Source organism: Perognathus longimembris, chromosome 1 (genome assembly GCF_023159225.1).
Source record: "Perognathus longimembris pacificus isolate PPM17 chromosome 1, ASM2315922v1, whole genome shotgun sequence".
Classification (NCBI taxonomy): domain Eukaryota; kingdom Metazoa; phylum Chordata; class Mammalia; order Rodentia; family Heteromyidae; genus Perognathus; species Perognathus longimembris.
This window is the reverse complement of record NC_063161.1, coordinates 94,709,770-94,730,769: the sequence shown is the minus strand read 5'-3', so window position 1 is coordinate 94,730,769 and position 21,000 is coordinate 94,709,770. Positions and strand designations below refer to the sequence as shown.

Here is a 21,000-nt window from a genome sequence, read left to right as displayed (position 1 = left end):
TAATATGCTTTTTGGTGGGAATGAAAATTAGTCACTGTGGAGAACAGTATGAGGCTTCTTCAAAGGCTAAAAATAAAACTACTATAGATGAGAGAAAGGCAAATACAGTGCTTTAGGTTGATGAACGGAAGAACAGCTCAGTCGGAGCAGATTGGAGAAGATTTGGAAAAAGTTTGAAAAGAGATACTGACTGGGGCTTGAGGCTTCCTGTGCCTAGTGTTTTTGGAGATCTTCATGTATTGTGTTCAGTGCTCTAAGTGTGTTGTTCTCTATTTCCTTATTTTATACAAAGAGGAGTACAAAGAGAGCGAGTACAAAACAAACGTGGGACCTTTGAACTCTTACTGTAGATGGAGAGTTGGACCTGTTCCTGACGCCCACATTGGATCGGCACAGTGGCAGGGACAAGCAAGCAATATTTGGGGTGGGACGCTGGGCGGGATGAAGTTGGAATTGTTTGGTTGATGAGGTGGCCTGGGACTCAAGCCATTAAAGAAAGAGTTGAGTAATAGTACAAAGGTCCTTTGTCTGAGAACTTTCCCCCTGCGTCAGTGAGAACTCAAAGGAACAATTTATGCATGGGTGAATTCTTCAGTATACCCAGAAAGTAAAATTTGAAAGTGAGTGACACGTGACAATTAGATTCTGTTTCTAACCTCTTCCTTTGTTCACTCCCGTGTTTAAATTGTACTTCTGCCTTTTAAAGACCCAGGTCTCATGGGCTGATAGTGCTACAATCTGAAGAAGCCCTGAAAATCTCCTTGAGGTCTTTGGCTGTGGGGAATAGGCCTGTTTGGCTCAGTCTGTGCTTTGAGACTTGTGATCTGAGAGATTCAGAATGTGGTGATGAAGGAGAAGTGGGCAGGAGCGTGGAATTGTTACAGCTGACTGAAGCAGTGTCAAAAATAATACCTTAAAATTTTTTTGTGTGAGTTCATCTTCCAGTAGTCTTTTCCATACATTCAAATTCTTTTTTAACACTCTATTTAGCATTTGCATTACAGATATTTATTGTTAGTAACATCCCAGTAGCTAAAGAGCAGAAAAATCATATGAAATTATTTAGATATGAAATTATTACATATGAAATTATTATATTTAGATACATAGTTCAGATCAAAATTCAGGAGCCTTGCAATTTTCTTAAGAATACTTCAGGTTATTTAATGTCATCCTATCTTACTTTTATAATAATCAAAAGGAAAACATCACAGAGTCTGTCTGAGGCTAGAAGTGCAGTGTTTGAATCCTAATTTCACAATTTATTTGCAATGTCAATTTGAGTAAGTCATCCAGTTTTTGTATTTGAACATTTTAATATCACTTTAATATTCAGCTAAACTAGTGTCTTCTTTGTATGATTACCTTAAGTATTAAATCAAAACAGCACTGAGAATAAACTAAGATACACTATATGAATTTGGCTTTTGTTTTTGTTGTGATCATTAGCCCCAAACAGAACAACTTCATCATCAGATATTCAATTTCAGTCATTTCAAAGGCATTGATTGTTAACTCAATGACTTTTAAGTAAATATATTGGTACAACATTGTTTCTAATAGGTCTATATTAATTTTATATTTATTTAGCAACCTAGAAAGGATAATTTCATATAAATAATTTCTCAACTTTTTAAACCTATGATCAGTCAGTCTTATGTTGTCTATTGATAAATACAGACAATATTTCAATGGAAAAATAATCAGGAAAAATAATCTCAGAAAGATAACCAAAATCCCCAGAGCATGGGTCATGGTTATTATATGACTGCTGAGTATGCTTTATGTACTAAAGATGATTGATAAATTTTTCCCATACTGCCTGATAATCTGTGTTTTCATGATGTCTTCTCCAACTTCTAGTGGGGTAGAGGAGCTTAGAATGATGAGAAACAAAGAAACCTGGCATGGAATAGAAATAGTGTTCTGAAACTCACCTTATCCCCTTCTGCTACCTGGCAGATCTCTTCTTCAGTTGCAGGATTGAAGACAGGAAATGTCTTGCCACTCACTGAGTCATGCCATTCATTGTTGATGAAGATCTGTTGATACAAATAAGAAAGGAGATAAAATTGCAAGCAAATATGTGTTCATAAAATTTTGGAAAATATTATGAACTTAAATTTGGAGAATTACCACAACATGCCTCAATATTGCTCTCTCAAAATACGTGGTTGTTTCTGACATTTTACATATAAACACATGCATCCATCACACACACATACACATATACATACATGCACACAACATACATATATTATAACATGCTCACTACAGTATGTGACTATGTTTATTTGGGCCTATAGACGATTTGATGCAATGAATGATTGTGTAACTGGTGCCTTATTTAATTACTTTAAAGCTTTGATTTAGGCGTTCTGTTTTTTTTTTTTTTAAAGCTTGCTTAGGAAATTTGTGCTGATTTACTCTAAGAAACATTAGGCAATTTGGCACTTTGATCAGAATTTATCTTAGTTCAAGGTGAACTAAAGCACCTTCATTTTAAAGTTCTGGGGACACAACAAGATGAATTTTATGGTCTTTGTCTATATTCAATTACCCTACCAGAGAAATAAGGACTGTCTTGGAGTTATTTCTTCCATATCTGGGTATGTTATACACCTTTCCACATCAGTCTCTGCATCTAACTACATTGGACTCTTTCCTCCTTTCATGCTCTTCTGTTCTTCTGGTCAAGTCTCTGTTATAATTTCTTGAATACTTCAACACATAGAGAAGGATATTGTACTCTAAATTATTATATTGGAGCATATAGGCAAGCAAAGAATATTGTTGTCCACCCTACTTTATAGCAAATCACAAATATCTCAGTGTACTCATTTGCTGAATTTGTAATCTTGATAGCTATCACTGTGGAATTTTAAATAAGTGATTTGCATTTAGCATAGCAACCAACTTAAACTTTAGGGGAGTGGTGTCTTAATATATTTTCCCTCAGAGATGAACTATTAATAAGTTATCCTTAAATATCAATGAAGAGAGGGTGTTTCTGAATAAAGATTCAAGCTACAAACCCAGTGCATAAGTCTTTAAAATTGTATGACCTGAAATTATTTAGAATTAGTTATTTTGTATTTTCAAAAGCTTAACAAAGTTGAAATATAACACCTTAAACTTACTTATGTTCCATATTTAAATAACCAGGAATATTAAAATAGTAAATGAATGAAGAGAAGCTGTTCTGGCATTTAACAGAGACAGAGCATGGATTTATTCCATCACAAAATGAATAATTCTTAATTTAGTTTTGTCAAACATTTTTCTCCAGTACAAAGAGTGAATTTCAAACTGGTTTATTAATGAGATGCAAATTCAAGACTACAACATTTGAAACTCACACTTTAAAAATGGCCTACTGATAATCCTTTAAACCTTTCTGTTCCTTTGTAATGCATACAGAACAAATATCCTTATTTCTACTCTCCCTTTCCCCCAGTTTCTTGAACTACATGTCTCTTTCTCATAGGTTTCACTAAGAAATCTAGTAGCTAATCTCATCTGAAGGTAATTTAAGTAGGGGATACTCTTGTTCTGAGAGATTGAAATCCCTGTTTTATAAAAACCAAACAAATAAATGAAAGGCATGCCACTGGCTACCAGAAGCAAACTATACAGAATTCCATCATCACTCCCTACTTCTTATCATGTAGTATTTTTCTTACCAAGGGATTTCCCAGCCATACAAACATTTTAAGCTCTATGTTCACTTTAAGCTTTCTCATCAAATGATCTTTGCTTTGTCTCTGTCGCTTTCTCTTTCTTTCCCGCACACACAAATACACACATATTTACACACATGCACATACACACTTTCTTTATGTTAATAACATGTGTAATCTGAATAATACATAGATACTTCTGTGGATCATTCTTTCTCCTTATCACTACCCCAAAAAGATCTCTATGTTCTCCCTGCCTACTCTTCCCTTTGGCTAAATGAAATTTACTTTTCTTTCTGTTACTGGAATCTTCCTCAACCAAGAAAGTTTAGATTTTTACTTTCAATTTTCCTTAGACCATCTTATGACTTCCTTTTGTCTAATGGCTTAGCAATGCACAGGATATGATTTATTACCTGGCCCTTGCTTAGTATTTCAATGGTCCTTAGTTTATCCACTTGTTTTGGGCTTGTTCTACTGCTTCAAACACCAGGCCACTTTCTTCTTTGTACTTTTATTTGTACTATTCCTCATAGTGGAATTTTCTTCTTTTAGTTCAGACTCTAGCTTAATAAAACATTACCTCTTCAAATGACTTAGACAGTTATGCCAACAAGATATGATTTCTTTTCCCAACATAAGATGCTAGCATTCTGCTATGAAATTGTTATGATATTCTGCATAAATGTTAAACATGAATTTGCTTATTTCACATTAATATTAAACATACGCATCCATATAAATACCCAGGAGATTGCCAACAAACAAGAACAACAAAAATAATTTAAAAATTCCTAAAGGCATCTGGTACCTCCCCGTATTTTTAAGTCAGTCCTTTGAAATATGAATCAGATTTACTCACATTTATTAATCCTGCTTTTCCCTGCCCTCTGAATTCCAAACGTTTTATTACTCCTCAGTCTTTCTATATCTTAAATTTGAGAACATAACTTTCACCATTTGAGAGATAAAATGTTTTTTTTTAATTAATTAAAAAAAAAACCCTGCTGAACTGATTTTGTGTTACTAGGCCTGTATTTATGCATTTTACCTTCTATGGGGTTCTTCTTATCCACAAACATAATTATTTGTGAATTCATGTTCACAATAACATGGCTTGAGCACATTAGTTTATTTTACATTATGTGGTAACTTTTGGTGAAATTATTTTTATACTGTGCATGGATTATTTTGTTTTATTATCATAATCATGCTTGTAACTTTTCATGAATTTCTCCCTTTAGATTAGTGTTAGGGAATGATTCATAAATAAGGACTATTCTAAAGTGATAATATGATTTGTCTGATGTATTTCAGAAGTCCGTCACTAGCCACTATCCCAAATCATTCAGTTTTCATCTTTAATACAGAGTAATGTGAAATTGATTGTCAATTTTATTTTTACCTTTGTTTAACATAATCCTGAGTAGTCACTTTGGTGTAATCAGAAAGTTTTTTGTGAACCAATGAGCAAATATTGGTCTAGAGATTGTTCTAAGAAAAGGAGAAATCTGTTAGAAATGGCTCTACACTTGAGGGATTTAAAATCTAAAACAAGAGTGGGTTTCTATCAAGACTGGCCGGTTAGGACTTAAAGTTATAGAATACAATAGCAAAAGCTGTGTTTTACTCAATAAACTACATCGTGAGACTCGTGCAACAGAGCTATGTGGATTGGAAGAACAAAAGGATTTATGGAAAAAACAGAAATCATGAACAAAAGAATACACCAATGTGTATATCTTCAACATGGTGAAAAAACCACCTGTAAAATAAGGGTTCCAGTGGAAAATAACCTGAAATGAAGTCAGTTTGTGTTGGAACCCAGAGTGAGAATTTATGCTACATCTAAGATCAAATGGATGTTTAAGAGATACTGACTAAAGTGCCCCAAACTGATTTGAAGTAGAGCAATCAGTGTCCACATTATAGAGCAGAGACTGCTTTCATGACCTAAGAACAATGTCCCACAACTTCTGAGTATGTGGCAGTGCCTACTGCAAAATAGGACCCTGAAATCTTCAAGTTATGCATTAACTATGTCCCCCACAATAGACTTCAGCATTAAAGTGAACTCAGCATAGATAATGAGGGAGGTAGCCCTCAGGGCCATTCATTGCACCATCCTTTACTTCTTCCTTGCTATGGAGAATTTATTAGGAGGAACTAACTTAATTATGTTTTTTTTTCTTTTTTATTGTTTTAATTTTCTTAGATTTACATTTGGTATTTGCCTTCTAGCTACCTGTGTGACCAAATGTATTTGAACCATCACCCTTCCTGTAATTATAATAACTGGTTATATGGAAAAGTCTAGGCCAGTGAATGTTTATTATAGTAATTAGTACATCTATTTTAGGCCTACTGAAATGCTCAATCATAGTAACAGTTATTGTATTTTCCATTAATGCACTGGCAAGTTTAGGGGGGAAAATATGGTTTTGTTAAAATAAAATAGTCTTGAAACTCATTAACCATTACATTAATCTAGTCTATTTGAGAATCTTGGACTGAGTATGCTTTTGAATAATGATGACGTATGATAGACATCAACTTTAACATTTTAATATTGATGGGAAATTATAGATGGCTATGCACATTGAAGTACTTTTATATGGGGACACAGTCAATGAGAATACTGAGGGAACTTAAACACTGTTTTCTACCATCTACATTTTAGATGTCATATTTAAAGAGATGTATTACATCAATTCTGGTTCAGTCATTATTTCCTGTGTGTAGTATAGCATCAAAATCCTAATTTTGAGGGGGAAAATAACTGCTTTTCCAAACTAAAAGTTCTGTGGTTTAAATGTTTTTAGTGCAAAGTTAAAATTATAAACTAATAAATAATAAATTTTTTCAAAAATATTTCTGGCTTTAGATCAAGCTGGAGTTTACTATTGGGCAAAATGAAGGGGCTCATAGTCTCATCTGTTGACAAGGAATGTGGGGCCTTGTTGGGTAAACTGGAAAGCCTTTGTCTCCTTCCACCTAGGTGCTTTCAGCCCATGCTTGCACTCTCTCTTCAGGGCTGGTTAACAACAGAATCAGCCGCTCTGGTATGTTATATAGGAGGAAAGCCAATACTTTCGTAGCGACAGAGAGATTGTTACAGATCATATTTTCAATGCTCCAAAGTCTCTTTTATGATGATTTTCTAAGTGAGAGGGAGAGTGATAACAGTCCCTTCTTTATGTCACCTGTGTATGGATTTCCAACCCCAAAAGCCATGGTCACAGCCTGGAGAGTGGTGGGTGGTGACAGAAGCATGTAGGGAGAGATGTTTGTTATAAATGTGTAGATCTTTAAGCCTGAGAAAACCAGAGGTATGCCAGAGATCAGGGGGAATGAGAGAGGGCAAGAGAAAGAGATGAAAGAGAGGGATGAAGAAGCAATAAGAGAGGATCTCCTATTAGGCACATGGTCTGTTAAACATTTAACAGAATCAAAGTTCAATCTCTGGCAGCTTCGCCCAACCCAAATACTGAGGCAACAAAACAAAAAGGTTGAGACTCAAAAGGAGAAACATATAAAAGGAAATGACAGGGGAAATAACAGATGGGAGGAAAATACTTAACTGCAATCAGAGAAATAAATGTAAAATGAGAAGGTGACTCAAACAAAAAAGAAAAAATTGGTTCTCCCCATTTTTGTTTTATAATAATAGTTTGACTTTACTAATATGAATACATGAATTTTTTTTGTTGTTGTTTAAAAGCTCCTTCAGTCTTGTCAGTTCAGACAGGGATAGAGAAAAGACAGTATTGCATGTACTAAGTTTACACTGTCATTGTGTTGTTCCGACACACACACATCCTCTATGTCATAAAGAGTTTTGACTATGGAAACAATAGAAGATTCTATCCACACTTAATATTTAACAGTATTTCAGGGAATGCCTGGAGCCATGAGTAATGCTGCTCCTAAAGATGTTAAGGCTTTTTCCTTAGATAGGTAAGATATATATGTATATATACATATAATATGTATGCATATTATATGTATATATATGTATATGTATAATATGTATGCATATTATATGTATATATACATACACATAAGGTATACATAAATATGTATATATGTATATTCATGATAAATTTTAATTTAGAAATTAAGCAAAGGAAGAAGTTTACAATATAGAATTAAAGCAATAAAAGCTACATGAATGTCATCTCTCTCTTGAAATATCTCAATTCATTTTCATCTTTCTACTTACAGGAATCCTTTCCTGGTGTGTGTGTGTGTGTGTGTGTGTGTGTGTGTGTGTGTGTGTGTGTGTGTGTCTTGTGTGTGTCTTGAACTCACAGCCTGAACACTTTTCCCCTGAGCTTTTCTGCTCAAGGCTTCCACTCTACGACTTTGAGCCACTGCTCCACTTCTGGTTTCCTGGTGGTTAATTGGAGATGGAGTCTCACAAACTCTCCTGCCTGGGTTGGCATTGAACCGCCGTCCTCACATTTCAGCCTCCCAATAGCTAGGATTATAGGCGTGAGCCACCAGTGCCCAGCTCTGGCCTTTTATTTGTACCAGGAAAACTGCTGGCATCATGTCTCTTGCACTTTGAGACCATGTTTGAACCAGGGCTACTTGCACACTATGATAAGTGAGCTGGTGTTATAGGTGGCCTGTAAGGGGTGGGTGGTGACCAAGTGCAGGCAGAATATACAACATGGACACTGAGAAAGAGATGAGTCATTTCTCAGGTGGGATAGCATAAAATGATGCAGGATTTCATCATATTCCTCTGAAAGGTACATAATTTAAACATATGAATCTTTTAATATTTTCTTTCATTGGTTAAGCCCAGATAAATGAAACTGCAGAAACCAAACTTAGGACTAAGGGAGTTCACTCTATTTTAAAGATTTTATTTGTTAGATTTATTTATTTTTTGCCAGTCTTGGGGCTTGAACTCAGGGCCTGAGCACTGTCCCTGGCTTCTTTTTGCTCAAGGCTAGTACTCTGCCACTTGAGCCACAGTGCCACTTCTGGCCTTTTCTATATATGTGGTGCTGAGGACTCGAACCCAGGGCTTCATGTATATGAGGCAAGCACTCTTGCCACTAGTCCTTATTCCCAGCCCTGTTTGTTAGATTTTTATTGAAAGTTTAACTATGATACAAACATTGCTTGAGTTCTTTGCATCATGGCTCTGGGTTGTTACTTAAGCCAGGAAAATGTCTCATGCATTTCCTCATCATAATCTCATCATGAAAATCCAAACTGTCCTCATGTGTCACCACCATAAACCAGATAACCACTGTGTAAGACAAGGGTATTTCTTACCTCATCAATGCCTGCATTCTTACAGCTTTCTTCCTTGCTGATTGATGTTGTCATCTTAAGTATTACCATTTTAGAGGTATAAACTCTCGTTTGAGTTCCTCTTCCAGTTTGCCACACTCTTATTTTCTATTTTCTTAAGTCGGTCATGGGGCTTGAACTTGGAGCTGTCCCTGAGCTCTTTTGCTCAAGGGTAGTGCTCTACTACTTTGAGGCATAGCTTTACTTCGGGCTTCCTGGTGGTTTATTCGAGATAAGTCTCATAGACTTTTCTGCCCAGGCTTGCTTTGAACCATGATCCTCAGATCTTAGCCTCCTAAGTAGCTAGGATTACAGTTGTGAGACACCAACGTTCAGCCTTGTCACACTGTTTGATAGTGTTTTTCACCTAGTCTTCTCATTGAGGTGAAGAGTGAGAGATTTAGTAAATGAACTTCAAGAGTCAGGAAAACACTTTTAATTTGGAGGATATTGATGGAATAGGAATAAGAAACTCTTAGAGAATACATTGTACTTATTTTGAGATTTCTGTTCATTAAATTTTTGTGAGTAAGATTATTATTGTTTTGAGGAGTTAAGAAAAAGCATCATCATGTAGAGAAGTGTAAGGTTTGGAATGGGAACGCTCAGAATCCAGTCCCCTGAGCTTTCATATCCACAATATTGAGCAATCTTTACTTTCAGGAATGCTCTCTATGCTCAGATTCCTGAGCTTTAAAATAGGACTCCAATACTATCTTTTCTAGCTCTGTTCCATAAATTATTTCTGAAACTCAAATGAGGCTAAAAGATGAGATCAATTTTGAACAGTGACAAGTGATACAAATACAAACTCCTCTAACACTAAGAACTGAATTATGTCAGAACTATAGGCACTGTCTTGTAAAATAAAGTTTAAGAATGGATCACATAGTTATTGAGTACAAAGCATTTCTCCAAAACTACCACAAATGTCCCAGTGAGTTAATTTTCACAATTGCTTTTCAAGGCAGTTTCTAATAATTCTAGTTCACAGATAGGGGACCTCAAACTTAGGGATATCAGAAGTTGTTGGCTAAGCTCATATTATTAAATAAGTAAAAGATGGAACCTGAATGCAGTATTATTTTGTTAAACTTTTACGCCTTGCTCATAACCAATTCTTTTTCCTCAACTACTTCTAAGCCACAAACCAAATCTTGCTTCATTCAGAAGTGAAAGAGTATTTCTAAAATGAAATCAGTATTACAGTACAATCGTCTCTACCTTCAACACACATCTTGTGTCAAGGACTCAAGGTTTCTGGAAAGTAGACTCTGTCAGCCAGTGTGGTCCCAGAGTCCAGCTCTAGTCTCACCTCACATGTTCTATCTTTATTCAATTGATGTAATGGAATATTGCATTTGTTTCATTTCTTTGAACATAACAGATTCTTATCACAGAGACTTTAAATGTGCTATTATCTCTAAATCTGTGTTCTTTCCTGGCTACATGAACACCTCATTCACGGAATTCATCAGGCTTACACCAAATGTTCCTTGCTAATAGGACTGCTCTATAACACCCACATCCAAAGTAAGCTCTTCTCAAAGTCTTTGAACTTCGGATTTCATTCTTCTTTGGACATCATTTCAGACTATTCTCTTGCTTGCTTGTGGTCTGCTTCCACACATCCTCTAGGAAAATAACCTTCACAGAGGATTTTTCTTTTTTCCTTTCCTTTCCTTCCTTCCTTCCTTCCTTCCTTCCTTCCTTCCTTCCTTCCTTCCTTCCTTCCTTCCTTCTTTCCTCGCTCCCTCCCTCCTTCCCTCCCTCTCTCCCTGTTTCTTGCAGTAATAAAGGTTGAACTTTGAACTTTCTGGGTAGGTGCACTACCATTAGTTCCAAACCCCCAGTCCATTCCACTTTTATTCATTCATTCCCTCCTCCTTTTTTTCTGAATTGGTGGTAAACATACTCTGTTGGCCTGTCACCAGGCCAACAACTCCCAATACAGTGGTATTAATCTAAATCTATTAGGGTACTGCCTGCTTGCATTGGAAGTATAGCTATATGTGCCACTAGGCAAGCTATTTAGTCATTCTTTCCCTGAGAATGTCTTTATCTTTTGAAAGAAAATCGTAACCTCCTCAGCAGTTCACATAAGAGGATCACTTGAGAACATTGTGAAGAACCAAACAATCCCTGGCAATTAAACCTGGTAAATGTTAGCTATCATTTCCTACATTCATATAGTGTATAAAATATCAGTGGCTGATCAAATATTTTTCAGCATGAACAAACTACTCCTTCATAATCTTAGTGAAATATTTTGTTTTCATAAATTCCCTTTTTGTGTTTCTTTATAAGTTGTAAAAAGAGAATGGAAAACCAAGTTACCAAATCCTTTAAGAGAAAATTCTTGATTCTTGGAATGTTGGCTAACCCTCTGGGAATCTGGTTCTAGTGAAGTCTTTGTCAGATGGGACATGACCGTGCAAGAGAAATCAAACAAACTTGACAAAGGATATGAGATGTGAGAAACACTTATTGGAAATAGATTTAGAAAGGTCAGTAGAAGATACTTCTGGAAAGACTAGGAAGGATTCAGAAAACCAAATAAATTGAGGACAGTTAATGTCAGCCAACCATTCCCCATGTGATAAGCATGAATTCAAGTGCTTTACAGATATAAAATTAATTAAATACTTTCATTCACCTTAGAAAATGGCTGCCTTGAAAATCCTCATCTTATCTAAAAGGAAGCAAGTGTCACATAACTTTTAAACAAGTGCTTCATGTAAAGGCTCAATATCAAGGATGAGTTGGCAAATATGGGAATTAAAGAGGAATGAGAATGTGGATTTAGGATTTTATTGGGGTTTTAAATCCCACAGGTGTGTGTGTGTGTGTGTGTGTGTGTGTGTGAGAGAGAGAGAGAGAGAGAGAGAGAGAGAGAGAGAGAGAGAGAGAGAGAGAGAGAGAGAGAGAGAGAGAGAGAGAGAGAGACTTCTAGGGCCTGAACTCACGGGGCCTAGCCTGAGCACTCTTCCTGATATTCTTTTGCTCAAAGGTAGCATTCTACCATGTGAGCAAGTAACAACTCGAGTTCTAGGTTTTTGGTAGCTAATTGGAGATAAGTGTCTCACAGACTTTCCTACTCAAACTGGCTTTCAACCAGAATCCCCAGAACTCAGCCTCTTGAGTAGCTAGGATCACAGGTCTGAGCTATTGGCACCCAGCTTTATATCACTTTAGAAAACATTTTTGAAACTCCTATTTTATTACATTTGCCTTAAGAAAAGAATAATCTTTATTTGGTAGAAAATAAGGCATACCAAAGCTAAGCATCAATGAGTTCTTTTGTTTCTTTCAAGGTGAAGAATATGTATCTCTACTGCTATTTCAGCTGTATTTTTATTGTTTTTCAATTCTGCTTGTCCTCTCTTCCTTGACCCAATGACCAATACATTTAAAAAATCTAAAAGAAGCATATTAAAATGATTAAAGAAAACTAATACATATGTTTAGAGGCTGGTAAGAAAAACAAATTCCTTGGATATTATGAAACTTTTCTTTTCTTGGCTTGCAAACAGAAAGAAAGCTCAGTTACTAGCCACCATTTTTCCATCTCCTTTTGCAAGTGCAAACTATATTTTGGTGGTACACAGTAAAAAGGACATGCAAAGGCATTTGTAAAAACTAACCCATTTAGATTTGAATAACATAGATGAACTGGTAAATTCCCAAGTATGAGAGTATGGTAACCTATAGGTCAAACAATAAAATTCCACTGGAACAGATGCCATTTTTATAGAAGATGCATGTATAAGTCACAATCCACTGAACTAAGCTGTTGATTTCTACCTAGAAAGGTACTCATACAGAGAGAAAATACCTTGTACTTCAAATCTTCCCCATTTTTAAACACTTAGGTTAGTCACTTTCTGCTAAAGGATGATCTTGTGCAAGGACTGAAATAAACAGATTTCAACTTTAAAAACACAACTTTCTCTCTCAAGGTATCCATAATTCCTTGGTTGTACATTAGATTTTGTGTAACATCTCCTTTGTCAAGTGCTATTACTTATAGGGTTAATTATGGCTGTGAAAGGGTAATTCACTGGTAGAACTCTCGTAATAAAGCTTCCTTAAAAATGCATTACAGAGATGACTTTTCAAAATTCTACAAACTCAAATTTACAGAAGTGTGAGGCCACCTAAATGACTAAAATGTTTTCCTAGGTAAAATCACTGGAAATATACTTCCTGTAATATTCATCAACAATTTTGATCCTCACGAGATACGATTTTAAATGTTCCTACTTTGAAATAAAATTTCTGCAAATGACAAACTTGGGATAAGAAAGTGAGGAGACTAGAATCCTGGGATATTTTGAACATATTTTTGTAAAAAAAAAATGTTTGAGAATAGTTTTCACTTTTCATGTTCCCATTTACAGTACAATTAATTGGTAAGGAATTTTTTCACTAGTAAAACTTGGAGAAGTAATACCAAGACACACTTCATAGCTGCATGTCAACCATGATAAAGTTACAACTTTATGTCTGCTGGCATTGTCCTAAGTAAAAGAGCCAAAAAGCTGAGCTGCTTCCACATTCATTGTGCTTCAAAATGTGACAGGCATTAGGATTCAAAACAAATCAGTTACCTGTAATGACATAAATATCACATACTGGGGACTTACACTTTATCATGAGGTTTAATGGTCTCAGTCTTTCACTGGTTAATTCAGAAAGCAAAATAACTCTCCCTGGAGTTGAACTACTTCATTTTATGACTTTACTTTCTGTATGCACACCATAATGCTAATATTAAATAGTTTGAGCTGGATTGCTTTTTGTTCTATTTCTTTGTTTTGGAGTGCTGCGATGTGTGAAGAAAGCAGGCACATAATTGAAATAAGAGTTACTCTTAACTCCAGCAGAATCTGTTTGCTGTTTCTTCCTAGCTGCAGAGTCTGAAGTCTGGATCTGGCTCTTGGACTTGTTGCTCTAAATATTTATCAGTTAACAATTACACATACACTCCAATAGCAATAAATTGACTGGAAAATTAAGCATACTTTTTTCTCTAAACATACAAAATAATACAAGTTCACTTGAAGTTTTCTTTTGAAAGTCTTCATCCCATTTTCAGACTTAAGTCTTCTGATTCTAACAGTCATTTTATTAAACATTGAAAAATATGTTCTGTGTCTGTTTATTAAAACCAATATATCCCACTTGTTTGTCCGTTTTAACAAGTTTTTCTAATGCTTATTTGCTGACTTATCATAAGTGCAGGCTGCACTGAAGTTAATAGAACTGCTTTTCAAAGTCTGCTGACTTCCGGTTTAAGAACCTTTCACGCACAACAGAATTACTATCACTTGGAGAAATTTTAAGGAATGAACTTATGACAAGTTGACAGGATTTAAAATTCCCAATTTGAATAGGTCACTAAACCAGACCTATAGTTTGTAAGCCTTTAAAAAAATTACAAAGGGATCATTACAGAGTTTGGCAAATCTGACCTTTTATGCTTTTAAAGAGATGGACTTTTTACAAACTCAAAGCAAAGCAGCACCACGTACAAGTTATACTAACCTTAGTATATTGAAACTTCACGTTGTCGAGTGGAGCAGGTATATCTGGTTTTGCTGCAGACATTTCTGATTCAGTTCCTGGAATACAGGTGACAGGCTCAGCAATTTGTTTCTGATAGAGCACTTAGCTTTATTTGTTCCTTTTTATCTGCTCAGACTAAGGTTTATTTGCATATTGGAATATGATTGGATGAACAGACTCGAGCAGAACAGAAAGGACACTACTTATTTGTAACACCTAGGGCAGAAAGCCTTTGCCTTTAAACTTAAATCCTTAAGAAACCAAAAGCATTGAAGTTGCATCTGGAGACTATTGCACTATTTACAGATGAATTCATTTACGAAGCTGAAGGCTGTGATACGTGAGTGGGGCGCAGCTGTTCTGGCCACTAAAGCCAGTTATTATTATGATTTAGTTTTAGCTCTTCATGCTTATTTTTTAATGCTGCGCTATAATATTCTGTTCTCTGACAGACTTGGAACCAGAGAATTTCAGAATTGAGTGTAAAAAGAACTTGTTCTCACTAGGAAAGAGGAGGAGAGGACCCTTGTGTCTCAGGATAAGACTGTCAGCAAATTGATCTATCTCCTAGAAAATTAGCATGAGAGTGGGGAAACAGAGACCTTCTATCTAGACCTAAAATGGTCTAAAAACAAAATAAAGCAACAGATCAGTATTTTCAGTGCTGAATAGGTAGGCTGTTGTTATTTCAGAAGCTGTCAATTGTTTTTGTTTTTCATACTGTAAAAGAAAAAAGACCAGGGCTGTTTGGAAATAGCATACACAGTCATACACACAAACCATAGGTAGCAATTAACATGGCAGTGTTATGTAAGAAAATTCACATTAAAGAAAGTAATGTCTTCCTTGGGAAGATAATCTGCATTTGCAAATCACAACTGTACAAAGAAGGAACTAGACCAGTGCTCCTCAATAACTTAAATGTTTCAAGTTGGGAACTTTCAGAGCAAGTAATTTTTAATAGTATTACTCACATTTTAAGTACAATGCTTTCTGTGTTGAAGCCCCAGCAAAAGTTACAAAGTCAATGTGATAAAATTCTTTGGGTGTTCTGCTTAACAATAACAACTTCTTTCTGATAATATTGGCAACTCCTTGAATATGAAACTCAGGTGAGGAAGCTAAGTATTAGGTGTAGGAGCCTCTGTTTCTCCTTCTACCTTCATTTGCCACCCTCATTTTATAGATATTGAGAAATAAAGTAGCTTGCTTATGATCACAGATCTAAAGTTTAATAAAGGCAGAATCTCCTTATAGCCCACACTAACTCTCAAGTCTGGGCCCATCTTTTGCTTTTTTCTCTCTGCTCCACAAGTGGATTCCCAGACACTTACACTTGATCTTTTATTTCATCTTAGGTTGAGATTAGAAAATGTTGTAGAAAGGACAAGTAAATATTTTCATCTTTCTGAGCCAGATAAATTCTGTTGTAATTTCTGCCAGTCTACTTTAAAAAAATCAACAATGGGTAAGTTAATGAATATGTGATTTTCTAAATAAAATTCTGTTTACCAAAAAACACAAAAAAATCAGTGAGGCCAACTATGAGGGCAACGGACAGTCCTGTAGCTTTTAAGGCAATATCATTTCAGTGTCCTTGACTAGGCTGCACCTCATTTAAAGATCCATAGAGCAATTTCTGTGCTCCTTCAACATTTTCTCTTTTCCCTCTCAAGTCCTTCCTTTTTGGAAAACCAAATGGTTTCTTTTTCACAAATGTGTTTTGAGTTAACTGTCCACTTACACAAGAGCTGTTATGTAACATGCAGAATGGCACTCCAGCCATCCCTAACATCTGTGTTTTCTTGCTTTCTTCTGCTCCCAGCCTCACAGTTCATGGATTCAAACTACTTATTTGATGTCTCAGCAGTGAAAGTGCAGGACTTTGTAGCACACTTGGCATGTCATCTTGTTCTTAGGATGAATACTCAGTTGTATTTTGTTGGATAATTATGTAAGAACAGACTCTTTAAACCAGGCATTACTGATCGCAGACAAAGGCAACAGCTTTGAGGCAGGTTACCACATCTGTCCACATAATTTTTGACAAATATTTACTAAGTATCCCTTATGCATCATGCATTAATCATTGTTTAAATTTAATTCACTTGAAAGGTGGGTCTTTTCTTCCCAGACACACCTTGAATCATATGTATATATTGACTCACATATATCAATATCTATCTTCACACATATATATCTGAGATATTGCCTGGTTTTAGAAATCATTTTATAGAATAATACATTCCTGGGAATGGTTGTATTGATAGGAGACATCGTTTTCCTTTCTTTCACAGAGATAAACTTAGTTTTGGTAAGAATAAAGGAGTTATAGATGAACACTTAAGGCTCAACTGAGGGATATGTATTACTTTTTTGATTTTTATGTATTCTACTCAGGCAGAGGAAAAGGAGGTGATTCTCTAACTTGGGATGTCTGACAAAGGATATTTGATCTTTTATTTTTTTCCTTCTTAGAGACAAGCTAATTCCCCTCTAGTCTCCTCCCTTTTCCGTGTGTGTGTGTGTGTGTGTGTGTGTGTGTGTGTGATACAGAAGGAAAGAGAGAGAAATAAGAAACATAAGTTTATTCATCTCTTTTATGTGACTTCCTCCAACACCGTTGAGAGCTATCATTATAACAAGAAGCATACAGTTCATGCCCTCTGCCAGTACTGAAACTACTCTCATTTTATAGCATGTTCAAGACTCAGTCTTTCTGACCAGATACAAGAAGCCTTTCTACTCACTTAACTAATTAATTTTTAAGTCAAATTTCTTTGCAGAATCTGCTTGTATGGTTACATAAAGCAACTTCTGTGTCGTCTGCATATTTGTGCCTCCTCAAAATATGCATTTTAAAATTGAAATTTCAATTGTGATGGCACCTTCAGCACACAAGTACATCACAAAAGTAGAACCTTCATGAATAGAATCAGTGCTCAGGGACCCAGAAGGGTTCTGGGATGGGAAAATCCAAACCAAAGTCAGTAGACTTCACCCCAAACCAGGATTATCACAGAATGTGGCCCAACTGACATTCTAGTGTTTTGATTTTCTGGCCTGCAGAAGTGTGACAAATAAATTTCTATTGTTTACAATCTATCAAGTCTCTGGCATTTTTGTCATAGCCTGAAATGGACCAACATAGCTACCTTCACATTCTCTGATTCTTTTAGACAATTGATCACAGCTGATTTTCTCAGTCAGTTACATAGAATATCTTGCGGTGCTCACTCGCATCCTTTCCCTGGTGCCTCAGCCATGGCTGGTTGAGTGTCTCTTGCTTCAACTTCGGCTGCTTCCAACAGTGAGAGTTTCTTTATATTTTTGAGGACTACAATTTTACGAGATGCCACATTGTTCTCAAGTCTTTTAAAGTTTTAGTATGGACCATGTAGGTTTTTAAATAATGTAGCAAACAGATACGTTTGGGGTGAGAGAACCTGTTCTTGGCTGACTTTCAAAACAGAAGTAAATTTTGAATATGTGTGTAGATTTGCCACTCTTCTCATAGGTATGTGTGTTGATTTGCCATTCTTAGCAAAGTTTCTTTACCTGATGTCTCTTAATGACTTACATGATTCAGTCAAGCAGGATAGTCAAGGGCTAGAGTTATTTCTTAGAACTGGGTCTGCTTGGAGATGATCTTACATATAGACCCCCTCAATATTTTGCCCATGTTTTCTACTTCCTTTTTTTTTTGAAGTAGAGAGAGACACTAGAGACACTGGATATATGAATGAGGCAATGTACATTACAGCAGCTAAGAATTCTATGTGTCTCAGGCTTTTTGCAAGTGACGTATGCATAGATTATTGAACAATGTGTTTTGCTTCTTAGCAGTGTGAGTGGTTGCAACTTACTTGGTTTAGTTTTCATAGAAATAACTCCCTCTTCCCTCTAAGTAATCAATGTTAAATAATATCAGTGTAACCATGTACTTGGAATAGTAGGTTCAGCTGAATGATCAAGTTTTGAAGCAAGGAGATTGAGTGCTGATAGGTGGAGAACCCTGTGTTCTACACCTGAGCATTCACATATGCTCTAGTGCAATGCTCTCTTGCTTTTTTTTTCTTTTTAAAAATTATTTATTTATTTATTGTCAAAGTGAGGTACAGAGGGGTTACAGTTTCATACATGAGGCATTGCATACATTTCTTATCAAAATTGTTGCCTCCTCTCCCATTTTTCTCCCTCCTTCCCCCCTATGCATTTCTTTCCCATTTCCCCATGAGTTGTACAGTTGGATTACGGCATATAGTTTTGTAAGTACTGCTGTTGCATTGGTTTGTCTTTTACCCTTTGTCTCTCCATTTTGATGTTCTCCTTCCCTTCCCTAGTTCCAATAAACATATATACAATACCCAGGGTACTGAAATCATTAACAGTGACATCAGGGGTAAAACCCTGGGGACAAAAGATAAAAGAAAGTGGCATAATTTCAGATGGTATATTGAAAATAACAACAACAATGGGAAACCACTTATTTTCATATGTTGGAATTCATTTCATTTAGCATATGAACACATGTTCATATGTACATAGCTATTGATCTATTTTAATCTTCTGATAGGACTAGCCTATATGTGTACAAATTATTACCATTGAGGGAAACCATAGAGTCTATGTTTTTTTTTTTTGAGTCTGACTCACTTCACTTAGTATAATTTTTTTCCAAGTCCTTCCATTTCCTTACAAATGGGGCAATGTCATTCTTTCTGATATAGGCATACAATTCCATTGTGCACATGTACCACATTTTCTTGATCCATTCATCTACTGAGGGGCATCTTGGTTGGTTCCATATTTTAGCAATCGTAAATTGTGCCGCAATGAACATAGTTGTGCTGTTGGCTTTAGTGTAGTCTTGCTTGTAACCTTTTGGGTAGATGCCCAAAAGTGAGGCTGCTGGGTCATGTGGAAGCTCTATGTTTAGCATTTTGAGGAACCTCCATACTGCCTTCCAGAATGGTTGAACAAGTTTACACTCCTACCAAGAGAGTAGTATGGTTCCCTTTTGGCCACATCCTCTCCAGCATCTGTTATCCTTAGTTTTCTTGATAAAGGACATTCTTACTAGGGTGATGTGGAATCTCAATGTTGTTTTGATCTGCATTTATTTATGGCCAGTGATATAGTGAATTGCCTTTCAATGGATAATTTCTTGCACTAAAATAAGTTTACAAACTTCTATGTCTTCTGTGATTTGAATGGTTGCTTGAAATGTTCAAGTGCAGGAGAGTTGGTCTGCAGTGAGGTTGAGGATGTGGATTCTTTAAGAGGTGGCCTCAGTGGAAGGAGGTTAAGTCATTAGGAGCACTGTTCTTGATTAGTGCCATTTTCATAAAACCCTGTCTAGTGCCTGGGTGCAAATTTTAGAAAGAGCAAGCCTGCCTGGTGCTGGCTTACACGTGTAATGCTAGCTACTCAGGAGGCTGGGATCTGAAAATCATAGTTCAAAGATATCTTAGGAAAGAAAATCTGTGAGACACTTGTCTACAATCAACCACCAAAAAGGCAGAGCTTTTGAACTGTGGCTCAAGTGGGTAGACCATCTTGTATTCCCTTCCTGTGGTTGTACCCCCTTGCTACCACTCTATCTCAACTGAGTAACCTGGATACTGTTTATATGGGTATTAGAACTAGGGAAGGGAAAGGGAATATTAAAATTGAGAGACAAAGGATAAAAAGACAAACCATTCCAAAAGCAATAATTATAAAACCATTTGGTGTAACCAACTGTACAACTCTTGGGGGAAGAGGGGAAGGGGGAGGGAGGAGGGAAGAGAAATGAGGGAGGAGGTAACAAGTTGAACAAGAAATGTACTCACTGCCTTACATATGAATCTGTAACCCCTCTGTTCTATACTTTGACAATAAAGAAAAAAATTAAAGAAAAAAAAAAAGAGTCTCATGGATTTCCCTGCTTGGGCTGGCTTTAAACCACAATCCTTAGATCTCAGCCTACTGAGTAGCTAGGATTACAGGACTAAGCCACCAGCACCTTGCAATGCCCTTAGTATTGTTATTTTATGTGTGTGTGTGTGTGTGTGTGTGTGTGTGTGTGTGTGTGTGTGTGTGCTAGTCCTAGAGCTTGAACTCCAGGCTCTCTTGCTTTTTATTTTTTGTTTTCAATAACAAAAGCCAACCAGGCATGAGTGGCTCAACGCCTGCAATCCTACCTACCAAGTAGGCTGAGATCTGAGGACTAAAGTTGGAAGTTATCCCACACAGGAAAGTACATGATACTCTTGACCACCAGAAAACTGGAAATGGAGCTGTGGCCCCAAATGGTTGAGAGCTAGCCTTGAGCAGAAATCTCAGGGACAGGGCCCAGTCCCTGAGTTCACACCTCATGACCACCATCAACAGCAAGAAAAATGTTAAATGCCATGTATGGAATACTAAAAAAATAGTAAGTGTGCAACTCAACATATAC

At 36.2% G+C, this 21,000-nt stretch overlaps 1 protein-coding gene across 1 annotated transcript in view; it reads right to left on the bottom strand.

Annotated features, from left to right (window-relative positions):
* Positions 1-14,670, bottom strand: part of LOC125340653 (aldehyde dehydrogenase 1A1) — a 48,278-nt gene extending 33,608 nt beyond the window's left edge. The window contains exons 1-2 of the mRNA XM_048332412.1: positions 14,538-14,670; positions 1,938-2,042 (exon numbers count right to left, since the gene is read on the bottom strand). Of these exons, the coding sequence (XP_048188369.1) occupies positions 1,938-2,042; positions 14,538-14,600 (168 nt within the window). The 5' untranslated portion in view covers positions 14,601-14,670. The remainder of the gene's footprint in view (positions 1-1,937; positions 2,043-14,537) is intronic.
* Between the last annotated feature and the right edge of the window lie 6,330 nt (positions 14,671-21,000).